Source organism: Lontra canadensis, unplaced genomic scaffold, assembly GCF_010015895.1.
Source record: "Lontra canadensis isolate GAN:19392208 unplaced genomic scaffold, GSC_riverotter_1.0 scaffold5, whole genome shotgun sequence".
NCBI classification, from domain to species: domain Eukaryota; kingdom Metazoa; phylum Chordata; class Mammalia; order Carnivora; family Mustelidae; genus Lontra; species Lontra canadensis.
In genome coordinates, this window is record NW_022630999.1 from 37,999,311 (window position 1) to 38,018,559 (window position 19,249).

Genomic DNA, 19,249 nt, shown 5'->3' on the forward strand with positions numbered 1-19,249 from the left:
CATGTTTGCCATTGTTTCCATGTACAGTCCCTCTGTGGGCCTCCCATCCTCACCCTTGTGCTGGGTGCTAAGGGTGCAAAGGGAAACAAAGCAAGCTCCCCCCCACCCCACGCATCGGTCTCGCCACCTAGCTGCAGCTCGGTGCAGCACATCCCAAGGATTGAAGCCCCGTGTGCTGGGGGCCCAGAGGAGGCTGTGTGAGACCCAGGGAGCCCAGCCCTGGGAGCAGACCTCCCAGCTGAGCCTTAAAGGCAGATGGGAAAGACCTTTGTCATCCAGGGTGGCTCTGGACCCTTTGGACTTGTGACCTCATTTCACTTTCCCCACAACCCTATGCTTGTTTAATCTCCACTTCACAGATGGGGAAACTGAGGCTCAGAAAAGATAAGTAAATTGCCCAAGTGACGCAAGCTAGGGAGTCAGCTGAAGCCATGTTCTGAGCAACAATAGAAAGAGCAGCCCCTCCCCCCAACTGGCTGTCCCCTGGGTGCTGGGCACACTGTGGACCAGGAATGAACACCTCTTCTTCCGGTCTTCACAGCCACCCTGGTAGTGGGCTGTAAGGCTGAGGTCAGCCGAGAGGCTGTGCCCGCCTGGGTCACACACAGCAGCCACAGAACCAGGACACACATGCTCTGGGTGGCTGTGGCTGTGCTCTGCCCTCCAGGCCCTGGAGACAGTGAGCAGAGGGGTTGGGCAGACCAGGGTGGTGAATCAGTTGGACGGATGGGGGCCTGGAAGGGCTGAAGGAGGCCATGAAAGCCAGAGATTGATTTTCACACTGAGACTGCCAGGTCATCAAGTGGCCCTCTGTAAGGTTGTCTCCCAGCTTCCCTGATGACCGATAGCCGTGTCCTTTCTGCTTTCCGGCTGGGGACAAAACTCAGCCTTGACCTGACCGCAGGCCCTTATCACTGCTGGGGTCGGGGGAGGACAGGGGCGGGGGATGGTGGAGGTGTGCTCTGAGTACAGAAGTCTGAGGGCCTAACTGGACCTGCCCTTGGGGCAGGGTGGGGCCCAGTCAGGGGTGAGGTGGCGCCAGCCAAGGGGAGACTCCAGGAGGGAGTGTGGCCCTTGGCACGTGTCTGGCAGTGCACCCGCCCGGGCTCGGCTCAGTGACCTCCACTGCTCCTGCTGGATATGGGTCTGTGTTCATTTCCTAGGGCTGCTGTAGTCTTTGGTGGCCGAAAACAAGGCAGATTCTCTCACAGTCTGGGAGGTCAGTAGTCTGAGATCAAGGTGCTGGCAGCACTGGTCGCTCCGGGGCCTCAGGGGAGACTCTATTTCCGTGCCTTTCCCAGCTCCCGGGGCCGCCTGCTCCCCTTGGCTCGTGAGCCCTCTCTCACATCTTGCCCCTCTTGTTTCCTTTGTCACAACTCCTTCTCCCATCCATAGTCAAATCTCCATCCACTCTCTTAGAAGGGCTCTTGTCACTATATTTAGGGACCACCAGGATAATCCAGGATCGCCTCCCCATCCCACTTTCCTGAACATAACCAGATCTACTGACTCCTTTTTATGCCAAAGAAGAAAATGTGCTCAGATTCTAGCAATGAGGATGTGGACATCTCTGGGGACCGTGTTCAGCGACCCCAAGTCCCAGCACCTCTTGTCGTTAGAAGCCCTACCCTCCTCCTGATCTGTTTCTTGCCAACATCCCCCGTCCCACACCCACCCTCCACCCACTTCTGTCACAGCCAAAACAGACCACCCAGAGCCCAGGATCCCCAAGCACTCAGTAAGGATTTGCTGTATGCCCAGCCCTGCTGGGGGCATAGCGGTGAGCAGATCAGAGGCTCTCCTCCCTGAGGGATGATAGTCTAGGGCAGTGGTTCCCAAAGTGTGGGCCCCAAGTCAGCTGCAGGCTTCCAGAAGCAAAGTTTGGCCAGCCTCGGACCACACAGCCTCAAACGTGGCAAAGCAAGGATTCCAGCCCAAGCCTGTCTGACCCTAAAGCTTGGGGTCTTTCTATAGTAAAACACAGTCTGGACTCCACTGTCTGGGCTTAAATGGAGTCCAGACTCGGTGGTAGTCCCATCAACACCAGGTGAGGGAACTACGATCACTGGGAAGCAGGTGATCTATCCGAGGCCCAACATAAGCTCAGGAGGGGCTGGAGATAGACCCAGTACTTGGACCCATACCAAGGCCCTTGGGTCCTTTTCCCACCCGTTGGCTTGCTCTGGGTAATCTCCCAGGGCAGGGAGATAATATTCACAAGCGCCTGAAGTATCAGCAGCCTCTCGTGGGCGTGGCACTTCCTCATTCCTGCAGAGCGTGTGGAGGCTGGAGCCAGAGTTCTGGAAAGACCCTGGGAGAACAGGCAAGGTGCCCCCACCCCTCCAGCCAGCGTTCCCCCCCAGAGGTCCCATGGCAGGGGTCCACCTGACCCCTCCTATCTGCTCTCCTGCCTTCTGCAGCTAGAGAGCGGGTTTCCACATGGAAATGGGACCATGCGCTGTCCCTCCTGATGCTCTCGGAATAAAACACCAAGTTCTAATCCTGACCTCCCAGGAGGGAGGTCCCCTTGCCTCAGCCCAGACTGTCTAATTCGTCTTGATGCATTCTCTGTGTTTCAGGCCTGCACCCTACCCCAGCAGGGTATGCTCCCCAAAGTCAGGCCCCTGCCTGTGCTGTTAACAGGATAGGCACACTAACACTGTTGAATGAATGCATAAGTGAATATCTAGTTTTAGTTCCCCAAAAGCCCTAAGAAGTACATAATACTGCCTCTACTTCAGAGATCAGGAAACCAAAACCCAATGAGGGAAGTTCCAGCAACTGGCAGGAGCTCAGAAATCCCTGGTTCCCTTTTCTAATTCAGATGTCACAGTGGGCTTCCCTCCAGGTAGTGGTGTTGGGGGAGGGCTCCAACCGCAGGCTCTGAATCGGACTTGGAGAGGGAAGAGGCCCCTTCCCCGAACAGGAGTGCAGCCCCTTCCCCTGGCTATGTTACTCACCAGCCCAGACAGGGGAGGTGACTTGGGCAAGGACACAGAAACTGAGCTTCCGAGTGGGGTGGGGGTCCACAGTTCTGACAACCTGATGCTGGCCTTTAGGGCTCCACAGTTGGTCTGGCCAGAGGTTGGGGGCACAGGGGAGTGTGGGACTGATGTCATTGGCTGCTCCAAGCCCAGGCTCTGCAGATGAGCCCTGGAACCCAGCACACACATTTCCTAAGAAGGAGTGCTGCTCAGGCAGCAAGTTCCCCATAGCTTACCCCGCTAAGAGCCCAGATTTGCTCTCCTGTATCATCCGGGTTCTAAAGTAGTCTAACCTTTTGCCACACTGGTTCCAACCTCTCTTAATGGCCTTCATGGTGCTCTTTGCAAAGGTGGCTGGAACTCACACCCAACAAAGGGTCTTGGCAGCCCCACTGCACTCCGGAATCCCACTGGCTGCTTTGTCACCTCTTCCCTCTGTGCCCGGCCATCACAGCACAAGGCTCTTGGGGTGTTCTTCTGTTTCCAGAGTGGAACTAGGGAGCCCCAGTATGAGTCCTGCCCCACCACTGCTTAGGGGTTGGTGTGGGTTTATTTCTGGGCTCTCTATTCTGGATCCATTGATCTATGTGTCTATTTTTATGCCAATGCCATACTATTTTGATTGCTATAGCTTAGCAGTGTAGTTTGAAATCAGGGAGTGTCATACCTCCAGCCTTGTTCTCTTCCTCAAGAGGGCTTTGGTTAGAGAAAGTCTTGTGGTTCCATACAAATTTGAGGATTGATTCTTTCTTCTAGTTCTGTGAAAAAAGCCATTGGAATTCTGTTACAGATTGCATTGCATCTGTACCTTGCCTAAGGTAGTATGGACATTTTAACAATATTAATTCTATCTATCCATGAGCGTGGACTATCTTTCCATTTATTTGTGTCTTCTTTACTTTCTTTTGTCAATGTTTTATAGTTTTCAGGGTGCAGATCTTTCATCATCTTGCTTAAATTTATTCCTAGGTATTTTATTCTTTTTGAGGCAATTGTTAGATTGTTTTGTTTACTTTTTTAGAAGATTTTATTTATTTAAGAGAGAGAGGAGAGAGAGTGCATGCAAGTGCGGGGAGGGGAAGAGGGAGAGGCAGAGAATCCCAAGCAGACACCACAGTGAGCACGGAGCCCAACTCGGGGATCCATCTCACCACCCATGAGATCGTGACCTGAGCTGAAACCAAGAGTCGGACGCTTAACTGACTGAGCCACCCAGACGCCCCTAAAGAGACTGTTTTCTTCATTTTTCTTTCTGCTACTTCATTATTACTGTATAGAAATGCGACAGATTTTTATATATTTATTTTCTATCCTGTGACTTTACTGAATTCATTTATATCAGGTTTCTGGTGGAGTCTTAAAAGTTTTCTGTATAGCGTATCATGTCCTCTGCAAGAAGTGACAGTTTTACTCTTCCCTTCCACTTTGTATGCCTTTAATTTCTTCTACTCTTGCCAACTCCTCAGCTAGGACTTCCAATATGATGTTGAATAAAAATAGCAAGAGTGGGCATCCTTGTCTTGTTCCTGATCTTAAAGGAACAGCTTTCAGCTTTTTACTGTTGGGTAGGATGTAAGCTGTGGGTTTATCATATATGGCCTTTAATATGTTGAGGTACGTTCCTCATATTCCCACTTTGTTGAGAGGTTGTTTTTTTTTTTAATCATAAATGGATATTGAATTCTGTCACATGCTTTTTCTGCACCTATTGAGATGATCGTATGATTTTTCTACCTTTTCCTATTAAAGTGATGTATCCTCATTGATGATGATTAATCATGCTTCTTCCCTGGAATGAATAAATCCCCCTTGATCATAGTGTATGGTTCTTTTAATGTATTATTGAATTGGATTTGCTAATATTTTGTTGACAATTTTTGCATCTGTGTTTATCAAAGATATTGGCCTGTAATTGTGTGTGTGTGTGTGTGTGTGTGTGTGTGCGTGCGCACGCACGTGTACGCTTTCAGTGTCCTGGTCTGGTTTTGGATCAGGGTAATGTTGGGCTTAACATGGGTCTGGAAGCATTCCTACCTTTTCACTTTTTTGGAAGCATTTGAGAGGGATAAGTATTAAATCTCTGAATGTTTGGTAGAATTCACCAGTGAAGCTGTGTGGTTTTGGACTTTTGTTTGTTGGGAGGTTTTTGGGGGGTAGTTTTTGATTACTGATTCAATCTCTTTAATAATTGGTAAAGTAATTGGTCTATTCAGATTTTCTGTTTCTTCAGGGTTTTTATTTTATTTTATTTACTTATTTGACAGAAAGAGGGAGCACACAATGGGGGAGCAGCAGGCAGAGGGAGAGGGGGAAGCAGGCTTCTCGCTAAGGAGGAGAGCCCGATGCAAGGCTCAATCCTGAGACCCCAGGATCATGACCTGAGCTAAAGGCAGATGCTTAACTAACTGAGCCACCCAGGCGCCCCCATGATTCAGTTTTGGAAGATTGTATGTTCCTAGGAATTTATCCATTTCTTCCAGTTTGTCCAAATTTGTTGGTACATAATTATTCTTGGCAATCTCTTATAATCCTTTGTATTTCTGCCCTATCAGTTGTAACATCTCTTCTTCCATTTTTGATTTCACTTATTTGAGCCTTTTCCCTTTTTCTCTTAGTCTAGCAAAGGTTTGTCCATTTTGTTTATCTTTTCAAAGAATCAGCTCTTATTTTCATTTATCTTTTCTACTTTTTTTTCAAGTCTATTTCATTTATTTCTGTTCTGATCTTTATATTTCCTTCCTTCTACTAACTTTGGACTTCATTTGTTCTTTTTCTAATTTCTTAAGTGTAAGTTTAGATTATTTATTTGGGATTTTTTTGTTTTTTGGGGTGGGCCTGTTTCCCTATTAATTTCCCTTGTAGAACTGTTTTTGCTGCATCCCCTAGATTTTGGATTGTTGTGTTTCCATTTTCATTTGTCTCAAGTTTTTGTTTTTTGTTTTTTTTTTTAATTTCCCCTTTGATTTCATTGACCCACTGGCTGTTTTGTTTAATCTTCACATATTTGCGATTTTTTCAGTTTTCTTCTTTGTAATTAATTTCTAATTTCACACTACTGTGGTCAGAAAAGATGCCTGATGTGATTTTGATCTTTCTCTTTTATCCCCCCCACTTCAAATTTTTGTTTAAATTCTAGTTAGTTAACATATAGTGTAATATTCGTCAGGAGTAGAATTTAGTGATTTGTCACTTAAATGCAGCACCCATTGCTCATCACCACAAGCACCCTCCTTAATACCCATCTCACATTTAGTCCATACCCCTGTGCACCTCCCGTCCAATCTTCAGTTTATTCTCTATCATTAAGAGTGATTTCAATCTCCTTGCATTTATTGAGACTTATTTTGTGGCTTAACATATAATCTAACCTGGAGAATGTTCCATACGTACTTGAAGAGTATGAGTGTTCTGCTGTTTGAGGATAGAATATTCCATATATATCTTTTAAATCCATCTGGTCTAATGTGTCATTTAAGGCCAATGTTTCCTTAATGGTTTTGTGTCCGGACATTCTGTCCATTGAAGAAAGGGGGTTATTAATGTCCCCTGCTATTACTGTATTACTGTCAGTTTCTCCTGTGGGTCTGTTAGTATTTGCTTTATATATTTAGGTGCTCCTGTGTTGGCACACAAATATTTACAAATATTATCATCTTTTTGGGTTGACCCCTTTATCATGATGTAATACTCTTCTTTGTCTTCTCTTACCATCTTTGCTTTAAAGTCTATTTTGTCTGGGGCACCTGACTGACTCAGTCGGTTAAGTGTCCAACTCTTGTTGTTGGCTCAGTTCATGATCCCAGAGTCTTGAGATCGAGCCCATATCAGGCTCCATGCTGGCTCTGTGACCTGCTTAAGATTTTCTCTCTCTCCATTTGCCCCTTCACACTCCCCACTCATGCATACGTGCTCTCTCTCTCTAAAATAAAAATAAAATAAAATAAAATAAAATCTATTTTGTTTGATATAGCTAAACCAGATTTCTTTCCATTCCTATGGAATATCTTTGTTCATTCCTTCACTTTCCATCTGTGTGTATCCTTATATCTGAAGTGAGTCTCTTGTAGACAGTGTATATATTTGTCTTATTTTTATCCTTTCAGCCACTCTGTGTTTTTTGATTGGAAAATTTAGTCCACTTACTCTTTAATTATTGTTAAGTATGTACTTACTGCCATTTTGTCAGATGTTTTCTGGAACATAGTTCCTCTATGTTTTGTTTTGTTTTTTTTCTCCTTGCTCTCTTCCTTCATGGTTGGATGGCTTTATTTAGGGTTAATTTTAGATTCCTTTCTCATTATGTTTTGTGTATCTATTATAAGGTTTTTGCTTTGTGGTTACCATGAGGTTCATGTAGAGCAGTGTGTGTGTGTGTGTGTGTGTGTGTGTGTGTGTAGATATATTTATCTTATTTAAGTTGATAACAACTTAAATTTGAATGCAGTGTAAAAACTCTATATTCCCCCCATGTTTTATGATTTTCATGTTATATTTACATTCTTTTACTTTGGTATCCCTTAGCTAATCATTAAGAGTTTTAGTTAATTTTATTGCTTTTATCTTTTAACCTTTATACTAGCTTAATAAGTGGTTAATCTACTACCTTTACCAGTGAAATTTTTACTGTCATATGTTTTCTTGTTATTAGTTAGTGCCTTTTCAGCTTGAAGAAATCCCTTTAATATTTCATGTAAAGCTACTTTAGTGGTCATGAATTCCTTTAGATTTTGCTTGTCTGGAAAACTCTTTATCTCTCTTGCAATTCCGAATGATAACCTTGCCGAATAGAGTATTCTTGGTCAGAAATATTTTTCCTTTCAATACTTTGAATATATGATGCCACTCTCTTCTGGCCTGCAAAGTTTCTGCTGAAAAGTCAGCTTATGGTCTTAGAGGGGGGTTCCCTGTATGCAAGAAGTTTTTTGGGGTTTTTTTTTCTCTTACTGCCTTTAAAATTCTCTGTTTAACTTTTGACATTTTAATTATAATGTGTCTTAATGTGATTCTCTTTGGTTTCATCTTATTTAGAACTCTTTGGACAGGGGTGCTTGGATGGCTCAGTCAGTGAAGCATCTACCTTTTTGGCTCAGGTCATGATCCCAGGGTTCTGGGATTGAGACCCACATTGGGCTCCCTGCTCATCAGGGAGCCTACTTCTCACTCTCCCTCTGCCAGCCACTCCACCTGCTTGTACTCTCTCTCTCTCTCTCTCTGATAAATATAAAATAGTTTATTTTAAAATAAAATTTTTATTTAAAAAAAGAAGAAGAACAACAACAACAACAACAACTCTCTGGGCTTCCTGGACTGGATGTTTGCTTCTGTCCCCAGGATAGAGAAGTTTTCAGCCATTATTTCTTCAAATAAGTTTTTTGCCCCTTTCTTTCTTTTCCTTCTGGGATTCCTATAAAGCAAATGTTATACTGCTCGATCTTCTTCCCTAAGTCCCTTAAGCTATCTTCACTTTTTAAAATTCTTTTTTCTTTTTGCTGCTCTGGGTGAGTTCCACTGCCCTGTCTTCCAGGTCATTGGTCCATTTGACTGCTTCATCTGATCTGCTGTTGGGCCCCTCTCATGTATTTTTCAGTTCCATTATTCTATTCTTCAGCTCTGTGACTTCTATTTGGTACCTTCTTACATTTTCTGTTTCCTTGTTGAAGTTCTCACAGTGTTCATCCATGCTTCTCCTAAGATGAGTGAGAATCTTCATGACCATTACCTTAAACTCTTGAATAGTTTACTATTTCTGTTTCATTAAGATCTTTTTCTGAGATTTAGTCTTGTTCTTTTATTTAGAACATATTCCTCTGTTTCCTTATTTTGCTTGCCTCTCTGTGTTGGTTTCTATATATTAGTCAAAAGAACTACCTCCTTAGTCCTGAAAAAGTGGACTTGTGTAGGAGATGAAACTTATCATTCAACCTTGCCCTAGCTCTTATTGTCCCTCAAGCCTTTGTGACTGAGTAGTCTCATTTATTCTTGAGAGACCACTGTGGTTGTGTGTGCCAAGACCTGCCAGTGTTCCAAAGAGAGATATCACAGGCAGCACCTACTTTCGGTCCAATTGGAAGCCAGAGCCTCAGGTAGCAACTTTCTAAGTATGCAAATGTATATAGTCTTGTAGGACTGTAGTTGTTGACCTTGCTGGTGTCCAGACCAGGAAATCTGGAGGTGTCCTGTGGGCAACTGTTGGAAAAATTAGGGCTTCAGGCAAATGTATAAGCGCTTTCCTAAGAGATACCAGTGAGCTTTGTGAAGGCCAAGGGAAGGCTCAAAGACTCTATTTCCCTGGCTGTATTCCCTCCGAGTGCCTCTGTAGCCTCTGGATATCCGGCAAACCTGAAACCTGTCCCTCAGGTTGAAGTTCCCAGACAAGTAGAGGGGTCTTTTTCAGAGGCAGACTGGGGTTGTGTTTCAGTCTGCTGTCTGTGCAGTGCGCTGGGTGTGACAGCCTGCCCAGAACTGTCTTTCTAATTGCTATGATCACAGGGGGCCCATAAACACAAGCACCTCCAGCCACAAGGGCCAGGATCAGCACTGTCCCCTGTGTGGACTGTCCTTGCCAACCAGCTTCAATGAGGCTGTTGGAGAGTGCTGAGGCCCGGGCATGCCCACAGCTCTAGGGAGGCCGAGAAAGAGGGCTGGGGGACAGGTACACCCAAGGCTTTAGCAAAGCTGTGTTTGTGCATACCGATCCATACTAGCAAGGTAGAGAGAAAGTGCAAAAGTGCTGCCCACCAGCACCTCTGTCCCCAGAGAAAGTCCCAACTGACCTCCGCCCTTCTGGTAAATGCACCTTCTCCATGTATAACCCAATCACCTCTCAAACTGCTGACTTCCCGCTGGTCCCAGGATGGGCAAGTCTGCGCATGAGCCCCTCGGAAGGAATACCTCAGATCCCCACAGACCCTCCCCTCTCTTCAGTGCAGATACCAAGGGTTGGGGAGCGCAGTGTGGGACACAAACCCGTCTCTCCTCAGAGAGAGATTCCAGACCCACAAGATCTCTCTTTATTGTGAATTATCCCACCAGGGTTATGGTTTTTGGCGAGATTGTGTCTCCATCTTTCCTACCTGTCTTGATGTGGCCCTTTCATCCCTTGCTGTGGAGAGAAATGTTCCACTACTTTTCCATTCTTTTTTGGCAGGAATTGTTCCATGTGTAACTATAGACTGGGTGTGTCCAGGGGCAGTGATTTCAGGAGCTTCCTATGCTGCCATCTTGGACTGTCTTCAATCTTTCTTCCTTCCATGGAACAGTTTTATTGAGATATGCTCCACATACCATGCAATTCAGCCATTTCCGCGTACAATTCACTGGTTTTTGGTATATTCACAAAGTTGTGCCGCCATCACCACAACCAATTTTAGATCATTTTCATCACCCCCAAAAGAAACCCTGTAGCCTTCTGTGATCACCTCCCAAACCCTGATTCCTGCCTGACCTCCACCAAGCAAACACTAATCTATCTTCTCTCTCTACACATTTGCCTATTCTGGACATTCCATATAATATGTGGTCTTTGGTGACCTGCTTTTTCACTTAGAGTAATGTTGTCTAAGTTCTTTATTTCTGCTTTTTTTCCTTTCTTTCTTCCATTCACTTTGTTTTCTTTACTTCCCTGTTTCTTCTTTCCTCCCCTCCTCCATCCATGGTCGGATTTCTCCTTCACCGAGCCCTTGGGCTTTATGGAAGCTTTTGGCCCTGGTGGGGAGCCCTAGGCATGACTATGTCATGGACTCCTCAGGTGCCCTGTGCCTGCCTCCTGCCCAGGGGAGGCCCAGAACACTGTGCTCACGCCTGCACGGTTCACACGTGTGTACAACTGCCAGGCAGAGCAGACAGGCTACAGCAAAGAGTTAATCCTTTTCATCTTCTGTCTCTGCAGAGAGTTTCAGGAATGAGATTCCCTTCCCACCCCTAGAGGGGAAGTCAGGGTAAGGAAAGCAGAGAGAGAGAGGAGGTGGGAAACCTTTTACAGCCTTAAAAGTCACAGAGAATAAATAGTGGCCACCTGGAGTCACTGAAAGGTCAAGAACTCTTCATTTAACTCCTTGGTGATTTTTGCCTTTGAACTCAGCTAGAGCTAGATGGCTTCTGCCATCCCTCCTCCCTCCCTCTGGCTCCATGCAGACCCCTGCCCCTGCTTGCTCCCCACCTTCACTATCCACTTCTGCTGCTGCAGATCTGATGGGACATACTTTGCCTTCTCAGAGGCTGTGATGGGAATGGAAGGGGAACTGTGCATTTGGGGCCACTGCTATTAGTTTTGTACCCATAAAAAAAGGGGGGGGTGAACACTCCAGGTGAATAAATTAGAGGAGGGCCCTTCTCTAGGGGATCCAGGCCCCAGGGCACATGACTTGCCAGAAGAAGGAGGCCTAGGTTTAAGCCCTTGTGTCCTTATGCAGGGACAATGGACGCCCTGCAGACTTTCTAGGCCCTCTGGGAAATTGCATGGCCTTGGGCAGGAATCAGCCAATCTTATCTGCAAAAAACCAGATAGTAAATAGTCTGGGCTTTGCAACCCATCTGTTCTCTCTTGCAGCTACTCAGTTCTGCCCTTAGAGTGCAAAAGCAGCCTCAGACAGTACGTAAATGAATGGGGGTGGCTGTGTTCTAATAAGACTTTATTACAGATGCTGAAATGGGAATTCCGTATCATTTTCATCTGTTGTGAAATGTTATTCTTCTATTTATTTTCCCCCCACCATTTCAGTAGAAATGGGTGGTAGGTGGTTTTGGCCTGCAGGCTATAGTTTGCCAGCCCTTGATGTAGGGGAAAGAAATGGGTGTCAATTTCAGCCCCAGCACTCTCTGGCTCTGTGACTTTGGGAAGGTGGCTTGCGCTCTCTGAGCCTCAGCTCGCTCATCTGCAAAATGGGGATAGAAATGCCTCCCCGTGTGGACAAGCAGTAAGGCTTAGCATCAGTTTATACAGAGCACCGAGCACAGAGTAGATGCTTAGAAAGTGGTAACCTGCCTGCCTGCCTTCCTTCCTTCCCCCCGTCTGTACAGGAGCAACTGGGAAGTTAAAGGCAGGCACTGGGGACTCATGTCACAGCTGTGCCCCCAAATTGTTCAAGTCAGGCCCTGACCCCTGAGTCTCACATCTGTCCTCTGAAAATGAGGGACTTGGATCAGGCCCAAGGAACAGTTTCAACCCAAATTATATATAAATGCTTAACAAGAGAGAGAATTTATGCCAAACCCCCAATGTGTTTGTGTCAAGAATCTTCTGGCAAGGGCAGCAAAGAAGATGTTTTTCATACTAATAAATCATTCTGAGTGCGGAGGCAAATTCAGTAAAATGTGTCCTTATCACGCCCCAAGCTGTGAGTGCACATGGGGGGTCCAAGCCAAGCAGGTGCACCACAGGGCTGCTGAGGGACCCCCGCCCTGGCGGATGAGGGACCTGGATTCCTCACTGCCTGTGTAGCAGTGAGAGGATCACGTCCCTCTCCGAGTCCCAGTTTCCTCATCTGTCAGAGAGCTAAGACTTCTGGAGGCTTCCACGGCTCCTGAAGAAACAGCAGTGAGTCGCAGAGATCTCTGCTCTGGGGACAGTTCGTGAAACCCATAGGGGCTATTTGTGGTGGGGTCGGGGGACAGGGATGGGGTACACCTGAGACCCACTGTGTACTGAAGGGTGTCCATAGCCCCTGAAGCTCTCCTGAGATTCATGGATGACTTACTCTCCACTCAGAGATAGGAAGGGGGTGCCTGGGGAGTTTGTCCCAGCAGGCGTAAGGGGCGGGTGGCTCTGGGGCGCACTGGCGGGTCTGTGGCTACAGACCGATCATGCAGAAGGTTGCAGCGTGCAGGGAGGGCTGCAGGCTTGGGCAGCACATGCCCATGGATGGGACTCCAGCCTTCCTCCTTCCAGGACTGAACAACATGCCATTGTCACCCAGGGACCGGCATTCGGGGTGGGTGGCAAGGCAGTCCCAATGCCCAGAGGATTCAGGGAACTCCCCCTTTCCACACTGACTTTGGAAACACAGTATTTATAAATACTGAAATTATTGTGGAAGGGGAACAAGAAGATTGAAAGTCGAGGAGAAACACCATTCCTGTTGCCATCTTATGCAATCCCTGAGATCATGGCTCTGTTCCCCCTTCGTGTTCTTCATGAGCAGATGTGGCCTCAATATCATGGCCAAAAAGAGGTTCCACACTTGGAGTTCTTCAGCAGGGCCACATGTCTCCTGTTTTAGGGGCTGCAAAGTCTTACTGAGTCACTGAGTCACTCGTCCTTTACCAAGGGCACACTCCCCTGCAGGGGTTTGGATGGGAGAGAGAGGGACACTCCTGGAGACTCTAGAAGAGCAAGGAGGGGTACAGACACATGTGATGGGTGCTCAGACCCCGTTGCTGTGGGGGCTGGGCTGGGAGGGCAGAGAAAGCCTCCTAGAAGGGGCGACATCTCAGCTGACCCCCAAAGGCCAGTAGGTAGTTTCTAAGCTGAGGAGCAGAGGGGCCATTCTGGACAAAGGAACATGGGGAGAGGGGTGCACTCATAGGCAATGAGATGCTATTTAGTGCTGTGGTCTGTCGAGAGAGCGCTGAGCCAACCTCCCCATTTTTGTTGGCTGGTTGACCTTGAGCAAGTCCTTCCCTCTCTAAAACTCTGTTCCCATCTGAAAAGTGGGGCTGGTCCTTACAGCACCTCCACCGCAGGCTGGAGAAGAAGCAAGACTGTTAATGCATGTGTCTGGGACAGCAGCCTATGGTGCAGCCCTGAGCCTGCACAGGTGGAAGATTCTTTGATTTGTTCTGCTCAGGGTGCCCATGGACCACCATTTCATGATGGTGGAGAGAAGCATATACTTTCCAGGTCAGGGAGCTCGGTCACATCCAGCTGGAAACACAGTGACTTTGGAAGTTGAACCAACTCAAAACAAGATTCTCTCCACTCCCTGCCCATCTCCTTCCCTCTCGGGTAAGCTAAGGTCCCAGAGGCTGTCTGACTCCCATGGCGTCCTCTGGACCACAATAGACCTGTCACGCCAGTTTCTCCATCCCTGGTGTTTGTGGCATGGTTGGGCCCAGGGACACATGACCTGCTCCTGGGCTCTCCCCGGCACTGCTGAGGACCAACCACATCCTCTCAGGCGCTTTGGCCTCTGCTGCAGGCCCCCAGACTCGTTAGATTCCCCCAGCCTCAAAGCCCAGCCACATGCTGGGGCTCCCTTAGATCCATGAGATTTGGGGGACCTCCTGCACCCCCTGTGAAGCAGAGGAATTGGGGTACAGGATTAGGCTGAAGCCTCTTCTCCGCCTTGTCTGCAGGGGCCCCTTCTTGTCCTGGCTTCCACTAAGGATAGGGCACAAGCCCCTGTGCTTTCAGCCCCCTGACACTCATCCTCCAGTGACCCCCCCCACTTCAATTCCAATCTGAGTTATGACCCCAAAGGAGAGTGACAGGGGGGCCCACTCTACCACCTTGCCAAGCAAGCCCTCGAATCTCAAAATAGTATCTCAGGTGAGACGTCACACACGTGGCACGCTGGCCTGCCTTTAACAACCAATTACCTGGTGACAGTGACTAGTCACCACCACTGCTCTGGGAGCGTTTGAGCTTGCTGGAGTCAGACAGACCTTGGGCACATTACCTAACCTTTCCTCAGTTTCTTGGTTCGTAAAATGCGGGAGTTGCCAGGACCCACTTCAGAAGGTTGTAAAGATTAAAGGGGACAATAAATGTAAAGTCCTGAGAACCATGCCTGGCACATGGGGGGAGGGGGCAGTGAACACCAGGCCATCGCAGTTTGCTTGGGGGGAGGGGGGAATGCATGAGGAGCCACATGATTGACTGAAATGTTTCCCGATTGCACTTTGCTGTGGTCTCCAGATTTTTTTGCTATTATAAGCAACCCTGTAATGAACATCTCCATGCAGAGAACACTTTGTTCCTTTCAGATTATTTCCCTAGAAACTGAATTTCTGGGAACAGAATTACTGGTAGAAGGGGAGGGACACTTGAAGCTTTTTTTTTTTTTGTCACCCTTTGCCTAGTTGTTTTCTAGACAGGCTGCCAGGCTTCCCTGCCACCGACCACACTGGAAGGTATCACTTCCTCGAAACCAAGTCGGGGGAGTGTCCTGGAAGGGTTGTAAGGGACGCTGCTGGCTAGGGCAGGGCATAGATGCACGGCTTTTTCAGATGGGCGGAGGAGACAGGAAAGAGACGAGAATCTTTGAAAGGACTGAGAAGGAGCCATCAGAGAGGGGACAGCCTGACACACATCCACGTCCTCAGCCGTTCAGATCAAATAAGTCAGCCTGAAGAGACCAGCATGTTGATACGGGGAGCCGAGCCCAGGACGCTGCACCTGACAGCACCTAAACATGGGCATGTGGCAGGCCTGCCTGAGCCTCAGTTTCCCCATCTGTAAAGTGGGCATGACATTTCACCTGCCTCACAGAAGTGAGACAGAATGGGTGATTGGAAATGACTTTGAGGATTGACTCGGGTGCCATGGTTCCTTTTTGGTAAGCACCCCCTGGGCTATGTGAGCAGGGGCTTTGGGTTTTTCTTCAGGTTTACCAAACATTCTATACTTTCAAGGAGAGGATTGGGCAAGCCATCCAGTCGCATGGGGTCATTGGAGGGTTCGAGCTGCAGGGCAGGGGAGCACAAGCCTGGGACTGGGGCGAACTGAGTGTGACCCAAATTGCGTGGGTGACTCCTGGCCTCCCCGAGCTGCTTTGCGTACAGGAAGGGATCAGCTGGGCAGGACATCTCCAGCTTCACAGCTGGGGCCACATGGGGCTCCTTCAAGGCTCTACCACTTACCTGCTGTGGGTCTCTGGGCAAGTGACCCAAGTTCTCTGGGCCCAGACATCGTCTTTTAGCACTAAGAACTCAATCGTGTGTGTCATACGGGTGCTGTGAAGTTCAGTATCGAGTGCCCAACGCGTGAGTACTGTCCTCACTTTTTTATTTGGCGATTCCAGTGCAGCCCCAGGAACCGGATGATGTGGAGGCAGGGGAGGGTTGAGTGGAAGTAAGGCTCCTCACGCCCTCACTCCCTCAAGCAACAAGCCCAGTGTGCTGTAACATACCCAGCTCCCCTTATTGGCTGTGTGACCTCAGGCAGATTTCTCCCCTTTCCGTGCCTCAGTGTTCTCCATCAAATGGGGAGAATCCTAGCACTTACCCCATGGGGTTTACATGTGGCTTAACTGAGCTCAGACACAGTTCTGCTGAGAACCAGAACGCAGAAGGCTCTATCATTTGGTTGCCCTCTGGGCTCAGGGCATAGGCTTTGGACCAAAGAGACGTGGCAAGAACCCCATTCCTCTACCCACCAACTCTGCGACCTTGGTCAGGTCACTTAATTCCACGAAGGTCTCCTCCCCTCATCCGTCAAGATGTGAGCAGTGCCCACATGGCAGGCCAAGACCTGACACCTGAAATGCTCAACATGACTGGAGACCGAGGGTCTTCAAGAGAACACCCATGAAAACGGCCCGGATTTGCGCCGTGCAGCCTTGGCCGTCCCCATCTGCGGGAGCACCTGTGACAAAGGGCCACGCTCCCTCCCCACCAGCCACCCTATCCCTGGCAGTCAGTTAGGTACAATCTCACTGACCCACGTAGGTGTGAGATCACAGAGAAGGGCCAGTCCAGGCCACAAGCTGAGACTGTTCCTTGGCTGATTACTGACACTCCCGGGCTCCATAGCCTCCAGCATCACTCCAGGGCCTGCCAGGTTGCTGGCAAACCCGTCCAGCAGGCCCCTCCCATTCCAGCTACAGAACCCCATTCCGTCTCCTCTCACACTGCATCCTCAGGCTCCTTTTGCTCCAGATGAACTAGACAGCCCAGGCTGCCCTCTCTGCCCAAAGAGACACCCACCCCTTACTGACATCCCCATTCAATTTCCACTCATTGTCCCAGGCCCAACTCAAAGGCCACCTGCTCCGCAGAACTTCCCTGATCCCCGGGGCCAGAAATGGTTCTGTGCCCACCATCTTGCCAAGGCACACCCACACACACTCGGGCCCTAGCACACACTCATTTGCCCATCCAGATACGTGTGTTCACGTTCATAGCTACTCACACCTGTGAGTTACCAGAGACCAGCGACCTTTCCCTGACCATCGCCAAGTCTCTCATTTTAATCTTGGTCCTGTTCTGTCCAATTCATTTTGCCTGGTCCTTAGGAAGAAGCAGGCCACAGTGGCAAGGTGTGTACGTGGGAGCCAAGAGCTGTTGTTTCCTATTTGAGTTTTGTTATTGAGTGACCTAGGCACATCACTTAATCCCCAGAGCCTCAGTTTTCTGGTCTGTGAAATTGGACACCCGTGCTCATCTTATAGCACCACCGGGAGGGTTAACTAGAAAAAGGATGCCACACAGCCCACTCAGGACCTAGTACATGAGCACTAAACACCAGTTCTTATCGATCATGTACTCATTCACCAGTACAGTGCAGGATGCCTGCTCTGTGCCAGGCCCCTCACGACTGCCAGAGTCATAGCGACCCCTCCCTCACTGAGCTCCCAGAGCGGTCCCAGGCTGTGACTCACCAGCATTCAGGGATGGGTGTCCCGAGATGTCCCTAATCATTAAGATCCCTTTGATGAGCCCAAAGCTTTCGGACCCTCACCATCTGGTTCCTTCGTTGTTAGGGAACAATTAAAAGGGGCCAATGGCTTATGACTGTCACCTCTAGATCTCAAGTACATCCCAGGGAGTTCTGGGGTGCCTTTCTTGGATAAATTTCACCTTCTCTGGAAATGAACAGTGTGTGTACAAAACTCCAGGAGGAAGCCTCTGCCCAGTTCGCCGTGATACCTGCTGCCGAAGGACAAAAGACCTCACCACTAGCCCTTGGAAGCAGATGCTGCTGTAGGCAAACCCTCTGTGTCTGCTTCCAGAAGATTCTGTGTAGGGCATGAAAAATTAATTTCTTTCATGAGCGGAGGCCTGAAGTTGGGTCATCCCTGCACATTGGGCGGTATCAGTTTGTGCTAGAAAACAAGGATATGTGGAAATGACGCTCTGATTGGCGTCTGGGTAGTCCAGTGTTCTGAAATGTCCACCTCGTAGCTTATTCCAGAACAACCAGAAAATAGGCCTGGCCCGGAGAAGAGGGTCACCCCTGACTTTGACAAAAGCTTAAGGCAGGGGAAAGAGCCCTGGTGGGTTACAGCTGGCTCCCAGTATACGAGAGAGCTGCTTCTCCTCTCTCTTCTCCTCTACTTCCTTTTCCCCATAAAGGAGTTTCGGTGACCCAGTTCCCAGGATGTAGGCAAAGCTGATACGTGGCAGTAGCAGTTCTGCTGTGTGGTTGGGCACAGAAATGGGTTCAGAGATCAGCCCACACCCTCAACACACAGTCCCTCAACCTCCAGCTCTTAGGAACCCTGAGGAACAAAACAGCCAGTGGCCACGCCTATTGCAGGAAACAAGGGAGGAGGAGGAGGAACCTTCCTCTTCCAGCCCTTTCACTGGGATCATCCCCATTTTACAGATGAAGACAGGGACTTGAGAAAGAGATGGAGTTGTCCTGAGACCCAACAGCAGGGGAATGAGGAAGGCTCAAACCACACTCGGGACTCCTGGTCCCAAATTTCATGCTTTCTCTATGCCCCCAGCACATGGTGAGTCTCAGAGGGGCTGGCTAAAATTGTCAGCATCCCTCACTGCCCCTCCTGGGGTTCCTGTCCACAAGGTTTTTCCCAGCCAGCAGCAGGGAGGTGGATATAGAAATAAAGGCAGCATGAGTCACCACACACAGTTTCTGATGATCTGTGAATTGGGGAAGTCAGAACATGGGAGAATCACTATTGAAGCTGGGATTGGTTGGGCTTTTCATGTTCACACACATGACTGAACATCTACTAGAAACTTGGACAGTGGGGCTGAAGATGAAAGGTCCAGCACCTGCCTTTTGTCTGGGAGACAGACAAGTAAACTGAGAGTTAACCCCAGGAGGTCAGGGCCTCGGTGTTGCAGGAGCTGGGAGGGGCTCAACGATCCTGGGAAGCCTCAGAGACAGCTTCCCACGGGAGGTAATGCTCGAGCAGAACCTTGAAACAGAAGTAGAAGTTGACCGTCAGCAAAGAACATAAAGACCTCTCTAGCAATGGGAAGTGGGCAAAAGCACTCATGGAAGTGACGGCAGGTTCCGCGTGTGTGTGTGATCATTGGTACTCTGTGCAGGAGACAGAGGTGGTCAAGAGCACTGACACTCGTTACCCGTAGTCCTCACAGCAGTGCTGTGAAGTTGCTGTTACAGACTTGTTTCACAG

General features: G+C 48.5%; 1 protein-coding gene across 2 annotated transcripts in view; it reads left to right on the forward strand.

The window, feature by feature from the left end:
- HRH2 (histamine receptor H2) overlaps window positions 1-19,249 on the forward strand; it is a 52,871-nt gene that overhangs the window by 25,623 nt on the left and 7,999 nt on the right. The window contains exon 5 of one of the 2 annotated variants that reach the window (XM_032851852.1): window positions 18,469-18,492. The exons of the other annotated variant lie outside the window; for it this stretch is intronic. Coding sequence (XP_032707743.1) covers window positions 18,469-18,472 — 4 coding nt within the window. The 3' untranslated portion in view covers window positions 18,473-18,492. Of the gene's footprint in view, window positions 1-18,468; window positions 18,493-19,249 lie in introns of those variants that run through there. 2 annotated transcript variants of the gene reach the window in all.